The following is a 9678-nucleotide window of genomic DNA, read 5'->3' on the forward strand; positions in this document are numbered from 1 at the left end:
CAATCAGGGTCATATAGATGGTTGGGTGTAAAGGAGACACCAAATGTCAGAGTCATATAGTAGGTTGGGCGTCAAGGAGACACCAACAATCAGGGTCATATAGTAGATTGGGTGTAAAGGAGACACCAACTGTCAGGGTCATATAGTAGGATGGGCGTCAAGGAGACACCAACAATCAGGGTCATATAGTAGGTTGGGCGTCAAGGAGACACCAACAGTCAGGGTCATATAGTAGGTTGGGTGTCAAGGAGACACCAACAATCAGGGTCTATAGAAGGTTGGGTATCAAGGAGACACCAATATAGTCAGGGTCATATTATACAAATATTGACTTTTTGTAGGTTAATACGAGGTTTAACAATTCCTCGTATTAACCTACAAAAAGTCAATAATCGTTTTGTTATATGAAATGATACAAGTTTTGCTATTCAAAATAATTTTGAAGCAAGGAGAGCGTATTTACTAATTTGACAAAAAGTCGAGAAATTTTTCATCCACGTATCCTCAGTACAATGTAGGTACTTTAAGTACTTCTTTTATGCGTTTTCATAATATAATCTTCGAATATACAGCTACATTTAACGTGTGTAAAACACCTTTCCTAATTCTACCAAACTGTTGTCAGCCATGTTTGATTTGGCTATTGCCCGATGATCGGCAGTGCTCTATTGTGATCGGTCAAAAATGTAGAAGAGACCGGGGATTCCCTGTGTCTATTTATAGCCAGGTTACCGGATTTGCAATGTCAACCTCTGAACAGGTTTTTCATCGGTCTCAGGTTGACATTGCATTTCGTCAAGACCTGTCCAAGCGGTCTAGACGAATCAGAAAACGGCAAAACTCACAGCCATGTAACAAAGAAGGTTGGGTGTCAAGAAGACACCAATAGTCAGGCCGACAGGGTCATATAGAAGGTTGGGCGTCAAGGAGACAGCAACAGTCAGGGTCATATAGAATGTTGGGAGTAAAGGAGACACCAACAATCAGGGTCAAAAAGTAGGTTGGGCGTCAAGGAGACACCAACAGTCAGGGTCATATAGTAGTTTGGGCGTCAAGAAGATACCAACAGTCAGGGTCATGTAGATGGTTGGGCGTCAAGGAGACGCCAGCAGTCAGGGTCATATAGAAGGTTGGGTGTTAAGGAGACACCAACAGTCAGGGTAATAACGATAGTTGGACATAAAGGAGACACCAACAGTCAGGGTCATATAGAAGGATTGGCGTCAAGGCGACACCAACTGTCAGGGTCATATAGTAGGTTGGGCGTCAAGGAGACGCCGACAGTCAGGGTCATATAGTAGGTTGGGCGTCAAGGAGACGCCAACAGTCAGGGTCATATAGAAGGTTGGGCGTCAAGGAGACACCAACAGTCAGGGTCATATAGTAGGTTGGGCGTCAAGGAGACACCAACAGTCAGGGTCATATAGATGGTTAGGCGTCCAGGAGACACCAATAGTCAGGGTCATATAGAAGGTTGGGCTTCAAGGATATTCGCATTTGCGACAATCCCGACCCGTTGCCCTGCATAGGCACAGAAAATCAACGTTCTAATCTGAATATCTCAGTTCTGTTTAAAATAAATGTTTTATTGTCAAATAATGCATGGAAGTAGTCTATATACATATTAGACTAGTATATGCTAGACAATTTATCAGAGCAAAGCTTTGTCAATGGACTGTCTGGTTTGTCGGACCGGCTCGATCGTGCACTACATGTATGTTGCAGGCAGCAATTTGTGTGACTCTATGAGGAGTAATATAATATATACATTTGTACTTTAAAGTAGGTCCTTATTAAATTTTGTTTTAGACCTTCTGTGGCCGCAGTTGCCGATCGAGTGATTAAGATGCCTCTACATATTACCACTACAGGGACTGAGCATCTAGGTCGCGAGTTCGAATCCCATGTGAGTCAGTTGCCATTAGATACTGACCGCTGGTCGGTGGTTTTTCTCAAATTTAAAGATTTTATCAATCACTCTTTTATATGTTTCTATTATTATATTGTGGGCATAATCTCTACATGGTTTCTGGTAAATTAAAAATTTGAAGAAAAAAGTTTTCCCCATAATAATTGGAAAATGCATGTCTTGCAATTATATCTTTGGCACATGTTTATTCGTCATATGACCATATTTTAAGGTAACATTTTTCACGAACACAAATAAATTGGGACGAAATGTGCCAAACAGGGACGAAACGTCTTTAAAGTGTTTACGATAATATGCGAAGCAGTGACGGACTACAGTAACGTGTAGAAAACGTTGACAATAAAACAAACTTTATCGCCGTTAATTTGATCATGTACACTTGATTATTTCGAGTAAAATTTCAAAAAAATGTAAACTACATATTCCATTACTCGCGCTTGAATGTTTTTTTTTACTTTTATCAATTTCCGTCTTCGTTTTTAATTTTATTCCATACGAGAACAATACCATGTTTTCATTGGTTGATATCGGCGGGGGCGTAAAATCTACGTAAGACTTGTAGTGCCAACACATTTTAAACACGTGCTTGATAAACAAGTTATTTAATGGCCTTTTAGACGGTTATGTCGAGAAAATTGACATTCAAAATTATTTCAATTATTTAGTAGCATCCGTGATATCACAAATTCGGGAATTTACGAATTTAAATTATTTAAATTAGAGAAAAAATATAGGCCTATTTGTTCACGTGACACGATTGGCCCTCCGTACTAAATACAGAAACACCACGTAAACAACGACAGTAGAAGTGCGAGATTTTACAGTTTAGAAGTTCATCGTCTGTTCGGTACAAAAGACATGTCAGCCACGGAAGGGGCGGATTTGAAAGGGGGACACCCCCCTGCAGGTATTAGCAACGAAAGACAGCATTTTTAATCCATGTAAATAACGAAAATAGGTAGATAAATAGCGTACCAGCTGTTCAGCATGGCCGCTTGTGCTCGAATTCGAAGGCCACATACAGCTACGCTTATGGCCAAGTTTTGATAAATTTTACAATTGTACTTCGTATTTATATCACTTCAAAATTAATTATGTTGTCTTGGCGACTTGCCTCTCCGTTAAATGCATTAATTCAAAATACATGTTGTATTATATTTGCACAGTAATGTATTTATTTTCAAAAGTTAAATATAACCTACAGTCGTTTATTGACGATATGCTATATATAACTCGCACGATAGGACGATGGCCTTAGTTCACCTCGGCTTCAAGGCCTGAGTCATGTTTGCATTAATTTTACGCATAGCGTCATAATGATGTTGGAATTATAATGCTCACGTTCATGATAACATTGATACATTGTTTTTAAAATTGCTGACACCATTTTGAATTGAAAATTAATGCAGTAGATAAGTACGTGTACATACATCTATATTGTTCCTCCATTTGTGATATACTTATGTAGATCTAATCTGACTTTCTCCAGACTCAAGCACCAGATATTTAAAATTTTACAACGACACAGCTTTAGACAACATGACAGTTGGTTGTAATCCCTGATACTCCAGGGTTACTATCACTGACGTTACTTATTAGTGCAAAAGTAAGAATGCGCTTAATTAATCAATCCAAATAGCTTTTTATAAACTAATTGCACAATGTATGTCATAAATAAATTCGCAAAAGATATCAAATAAAGAAATTACTGGTTGTCATAGTTTCAGTTGCATTTAATTTGAGTGGCTTCAAAAAGGGGGAGGGGTGCTTTAATTTGTGGGTCTGACCCTTGCCGGGCATTTTGACAGATATGGTTGTTGTATGACCATGAAGTTTGAGTTTTCTCTGAATGTACCACCGCAGAGCACAGGGCCTCGTTCCTAATGATGAGATATATATAAGATAAATTTTGCGTAATGTATGTAAATACATGTGTGACCTATCTGAATACCCGGTATATCTCATCATTGGGAACAAGGCCCTGTGACCAGACAGAGTTCCTTGATCCCTGTGACCATAAACATGCACAAAGACGGAAAGTCTGAACCTATATAATAAGGTACAGTAGATTTCTGCAGAATTTGCTGCTTGCATGTACTGCAATGCTGAAACCATGCTGCTGTGTATGTTGGCAGCATGCTGCACACACACACCCCTCCCAGATGGATAGAATATGTAAGCATCGATCATCGCAGGATGCAGCATAGTGGCAATTATCAGGGTTACCCTACATTCATACATTGATGTCCCGACATATTAATTTAAAACCACAAGCCCTCCACCTCTGGTTTACAATTCAGAATCCTGTGTGAAGGAGTTGCCAGGTACTGAAAGCTGGTTGGTGGTTTTCCTCCATTACTCTGGTTTTTCTTAAAATTATAGACAGCCAACAGTGTTCCTAATGTAGCGGGATTGGACTGGGTCGATCATCGGTGACCAGGTAGCTCAGTTGGTAGAGCACTCGGCTAGTGTTTGGAGGGACCCGGGTTCGAATCCCGGTCTGGCCGCTTCATTTTCTCCTCTCCTGTTACAGAATTGGCGCCCAACTAAATAACCCACGGTGGTGTTTGGAAGGGTCTTGTATGTCTTCGAGGGCAAAGACTTTGAGAAAGGAGTGAGGAGTGTAGCGGGATTGGACGGGGTCGATCATCGGTGACCAGGTTGCTCAGTCGGTAGAGCACTCGGCTAGTGTTCGGAGGGTCCCGGGTTCGAATCCCAGTCTTGCCGCTACATTTTCTCCTCTCCTGTTACACTAGCCATAAGTTAATATAATTAACCTGGCAACCCAGGGATCAATTTAGCTATGATTTACTAACAATTATGTGTAGTTTTCTCTCAAGGAATCAATTCCCCTCTGGTCTAAGATTTCAAAAATTATGAGGCTAAAGCTCTTTGAAGCTAAAAAATGACCTTTTTTTTTGTAAAACATTTTTCCTGGTGACTTCTTTTTCTTTAATTTTTCAGACTTTTTGTTTGCAAATTTCTTCATTTTATCATACAACTACTGCATATTTTATTATAAACTCAAAGTTTTAATTATATTGAGCTTAAAATCTTGCTTTATTTATTCTAAAAATAAGATTAGTTGCTTAACAGTATATTTTTGTAAAAATTAAAATAATCTTGAACGGAAATAAGAACGGTCAAATTCGCTAATATTTCGTCAACCTTTTCCCCTAATTTCGAAAAGGGTAGTTTCCCCCAAAACCTAGATTGATCCCTGTGACCTATACATTGGACAGCTGTCAGAATGCCTGAAGTAGTCTTTCTTAATCCTGTGGATTTGAAATATTAAGTGATTGAGTTATGTTACAGTGAAGGTCCAGGGTATGCGTGTGGTCCAGCACAAAGAGGGGAAAGACAAGCCATCTGAACCACTGACTAAAGAGGAGCAAGAGGAATTCGGGACGAGGTCAGTATTTTTATATATTAATGGTGTAGAATTATATCCTCAAACATCTGACTTCTACTTTTTAAACCAATTATACCAATCAAATCCAAATTGACTGGAATTTTTTCTTTTAAACATCTGAATTGTGTCTACACTTAATAATAAGTGTGGCTCTTTCTCCACTGAAGTGAAGCGAGTCTGTAACCTCGATCTTTTCTATTTTTAGTTTCTGTTGGTTTTAGTTGGAATGTACATGATTACAGGAAGTTTAAAGAGAAAATAAATTCTGAGATGTTTTATATTAAAGTTCTGTATAAATTTACAGAGAGAACAGCTTAAATATGATATTTATTTTTAATACAGAGAAAATACATTGGAGATAATTTATTTTACAAAATATACAGAGAAAATATATCAATATTTTATATTCCAGTCCCCCGAAAGCTGATACGCATCACCAGTCTGTGATCGTTGGAGGGACCGTGACACAGGTATGTTATCACAGAGCATACATTAGTAGTTTTAGAGATAGCAAGATATAGATTAACACTATCATGAGGTCACAGGTAGTTTTGACGTCATAATCAATATACATGTACAATATCGCATGATTGTCTCTGTAGACAAAAACGTCACATACGAGCTGGATTTCTACTGTTTTATATAGAGCCCAAAATTAAGTTTTGCATATATTTTTTCATTGATATCAATAAAAGTTATGGGATATTTTAAAAATATTTTTAAAACAGAATCTTAAACTTAAATTTGTGGCTATGTAATATGATAAGATAATTTGATATGCCACTAAAGACTTATGACATACATGTATCAAATTATTGAACTTTTTAAATAAATTTCATATATAGTCACTCATGAATGATTGCATATATTTTCAACTTAATTTTGCATTTACAAGAGAACTGAAAGAGACTATCATAAAATTTTCTTTTAAAAATAAAAACATATACCATATTCAACCCAATAAGCGCCCGTGCCCCTATAAGCGCCCTTCCTACATTTTGAAGCCCCGATTTCAATTGCCCAGGCATATATACAGACAAAACTTCACAAAACTGTATAGGTTTGCAATAACTTCGTCTTATTAGCACCTTTTCATTTTTTAAATGCCCTGGGCGCTTATCGGGTCGAATACTGTAGGTATTAAACAGTACTAACCCATTTAAAATTTACCTATATCGTTATTTATTTTTTCAGGGGGATAAAGATTTCCCACCAGAGGCTGTTAAGCGTTACCACAACAAACCACAACCAACACATGAGTCACGTCCCGCGAAACCAATTCACAACATTCACCAACCTCGCTGAACTCTGTGAAAATGACGTCATTCAAGTCTCGTATTGAACTTGAGCTGGGACTCGTTCGTAGAATACGAGAGGGAAAAAATGGTTGAGGGAAAATGATAAAATAAAATGATAGCATTAAAATTTGAATTGAGGTCAGAAACTGGAGCAAATTATCTTTGATTTAAAGAAAGTGATTGTTATTTTTTCTCCAGTAATGATCAAAGAAGAAATGTTGTAAAGTTTAAAAATGAAAAGAAAAATATGAATAGGTAATCATTAGATCATGGGCATGATGTACAAAAATGAAAAGCGTGAATAATTGTTGGAAAATGAGCAAGTTTTGAATACACGTATTAATATAATTGATGATGTGTCAAATATGTAATGACATGTTTTATATGAACTAGTAATTTAATTTGTTGTGGACATGACCAAGACATAGTAAAAAAAATCTTAAAATGTAAATTATATAGAGATTTCTTCTTTGAAAGTTAGAAGTTTGATGTCAATTAAATAGTGCTAACAACAGATTATACGTTTTTTTGGTAATACATGTATTAATAATTAATAAATTTCAATAGGATGACCACCTAATCAAGGTCTGTCCCTAAGGGCCAAAACGTTTGTTTTTGTGTATAATAAACAATGAAAATAATCCAGATAAGGTGTATTGAAGGTAACCATTGAATTTATATATTGTTTTCTTATTTACCCCTGCATTTTCACAATGAACTGATCTAGTCTTTGATTAAGGAGAGTCTAAACGTGTCACCAGGGATGAATGGTTAACTCAATTAAACAATGTAGCTGCCAGATAAAAAAAAACACTTTTAATTCTGGTAAAAATGTGATTGCATTCAAATATTTACATCTTGCATTTATTTTAAAATATATTTAAGGTCAAAATATAACAGCTTCACCCCCATAGATGCATTTGAAGTCTTCTTTACTAAAAGGCTGGAACAGTCCACTATGTAATATTAGGGGTGAATCTGTATTTTGAAAATGTGCTATATAAAAGTGCTAGTAGTTGAAATCTGTAAAATGTTTTGAAATACTATGGAATTTATTTCATTTTACTTTATGTTCGATCAACCTTTTTTTTTTAAATCGGGTATTAAGATCTACAATTTAGACATTTTCTTTTTTCTTCCTTTTCATTTGTTTTCTTTATTTACCCAAGTGTTTTTTGCAACGTTAAACAATTTTCTCTTTTTTTTGCTCCGAGTTGGTATTAAATTACTTAATGACATAATACCTTGTGTGCATTTGCAATTTCCTTCAGTTTGGAATTTCATAAATTTTAATTTTGTTTTGTTTCTGTTTTGAATGATGATACGCAACGAGACAGTATTTTTTCAAAGGATATTATTATTTTTTTCTCCAAATTGGGAAGAGTTTATGATACATGCATGGAATGTTATTAAATTTGTTTAGAATTCTACATGACAATGTTGAAGTCAAAAATATCTTAATTATTTGTTTTTGTTTTTTTTTTGGTTTTTTTTCCTTGAAGAAAATGATATGATGGATGTACATTATTTAAAAAAAAAAACTGAAAAAATTTATTGAGAAGCATATTGCCCAAAACAGTATTTTTTTCTGAGTTAAGACCATGAAGTATAGACCGTAGAATATTCTGATGTAATTTTATAGCATACATTTAAGTATAATTGTAAATATTTCTCGGGTGATATATTACTCGGAATTTTGATAAAATATTACTGGTATTAAACTAAGTATGATGTAAAGAATTATTGATCTAAATACATTTATAGTGACGCTTTGGAATGTCTTTTCTTCAAAGATTGTATTGATGATAAACTCATTCACCCCTGAAATTTATAATGGACCGGTCTAGTCTTTGATTTAGAAGAGTCCAAATGTATGTTCAGGGGTGAAAGGAAGTTGTATTGACTATAAACCAGTTAAAATTTAGCAACTGACATTTGAAGTTATTTTATTTGAAGGTCCACTATATGAAAATCTACGTCAGACGCAATGTTCTCAAATTTTTTTTGTAATCTTTAAGTACTCTTTAAGTGCTAATATTTTCATTTTGTGCATATCAATATATACAATGTGGTTTATTTTGCTTTAAGGTGACATGTTTTATTTCTTTCTTAAAACCACTTTTTGAACCTTTACATTATGTTGCAATTTGTTAAGGATATTTGGTTATAATTGAAATATGTTATATAATAATTTGCATACACTATTAGAAGCTACTAAAGAATTACTTTCAAACATTTCAACAGAAAAGAGTATTAAAGAGCATTAAAATTAACCACTGTAGGGATGTTACAAAGCTGCTGCTCAAAATAAATTCTTTTTTTCTGAAAATTGAATATTTCATTATTTGTTTTCAAGATTTAAAGGTTATTAAGGAATTAAGATGACTCAGGACAATTAAGAAAATATTTCATTTGTGTTATGACATCAAAAATATTTACTTTATCCCAGAACTCTTATATGAAAATCTCTGATTTTTATGATACAACTTCTACGTTCTTCATGGCTTGATATATGGTTGGTTGTCTACTACATGGTAAATTTACAAGGAAATGGCCCTAAGTGACCCTGACTGTCGATGGGCCATAACACTTAAACAAACAAATGGTTGATAAATTATGCTTTGTCCTATTTAACTGCCAGGATCATTTATTAAAGACAGTCTCAGGATAGATTGTCTTGTGTACATTTTTGGGAGGCTGTGGTATATTTGTGTTGTGTCTCCTTGTGATAGTGTGTTTTGGGAGGTTGTGGTATATTTGTGTTGTCTCCTTGTGATAGTGTGTTTTGGGAGGCTGTGGTATATTTTTGTTGTGTCTCCCTGTGATAGTGTGGTTTGGGAGGCTGTGCTATATTTGTGTTGTGTCTCCTTTTGATAGTATGTTTTGGGAGCTGTGGTATATTTGTGTTGTGTCTCCTTGTGATAGTGCGTTTTGTGAGGCTGTGGTATATTTGTGTTGTGTCTCCTTGTGATAGTGTGTTTTGGGAGGCTGGGGTATATATTTGGGTTGTGTCTCCTTAAGATAGTGTGTTTTGGGAG

At 35.4% G+C, this 9678-nt stretch overlaps 1 protein-coding gene across 1 annotated transcript; it reads left to right on the forward strand.

The window, feature by feature from the left end:
• Positions 1-2676: 2676 nt before the first annotated feature.
• LOC138311081 (death-associated protein 1-like) lies at positions 2677-8969 on the forward strand. Its single transcript, XM_069252521.1, has 4 exons — positions 2677-2837; positions 5246-5342; positions 5755-5812; positions 6537-8969. The coding sequence occupies exons 1-4, from the start codon at positions 2789-2791 to the stop codon at positions 6645-6647; spliced, it is 315 nt and encodes a 104-aa protein (XP_069108622.1). The 5' UTR covers positions 2677-2788; the 3' UTR covers positions 6648-8969.
• The last annotated feature ends 709 nt before the right edge of the window (positions 8970-9678 follow it).

The sequence above is a fragment of the Argopecten irradians genome, chromosome 16 (assembly GCF_041381155.1).
Source record: "Argopecten irradians isolate NY chromosome 16, Ai_NY, whole genome shotgun sequence".
In the NCBI taxonomy this organism is placed as follows: domain Eukaryota; kingdom Metazoa; phylum Mollusca; class Bivalvia; order Pectinida; family Pectinidae; genus Argopecten; species Argopecten irradians.

Coding starts and splice junctions, on each gene's coding strand:
- LOC138311081 (XM_069252521.1), top strand. CDS start 2,789: ATGTCAGCCACGGAAGGGGCGGATTTGAAAGGGGGACACCCCCCTGCA. Junction 5,343..5,754: donor CAAGAGGAATTCGGGACGAG/GTCAGTATTTTT, acceptor TTTATATTCCAG/TCCCCCGAAAGCTGATACGC. Junction 5,813..6,536: donor TTGGAGGGACCGTGACACAG/GTATGTTATCAC, acceptor TTATTTTTTCAG/GGGGATAAAGATTTCCCACC.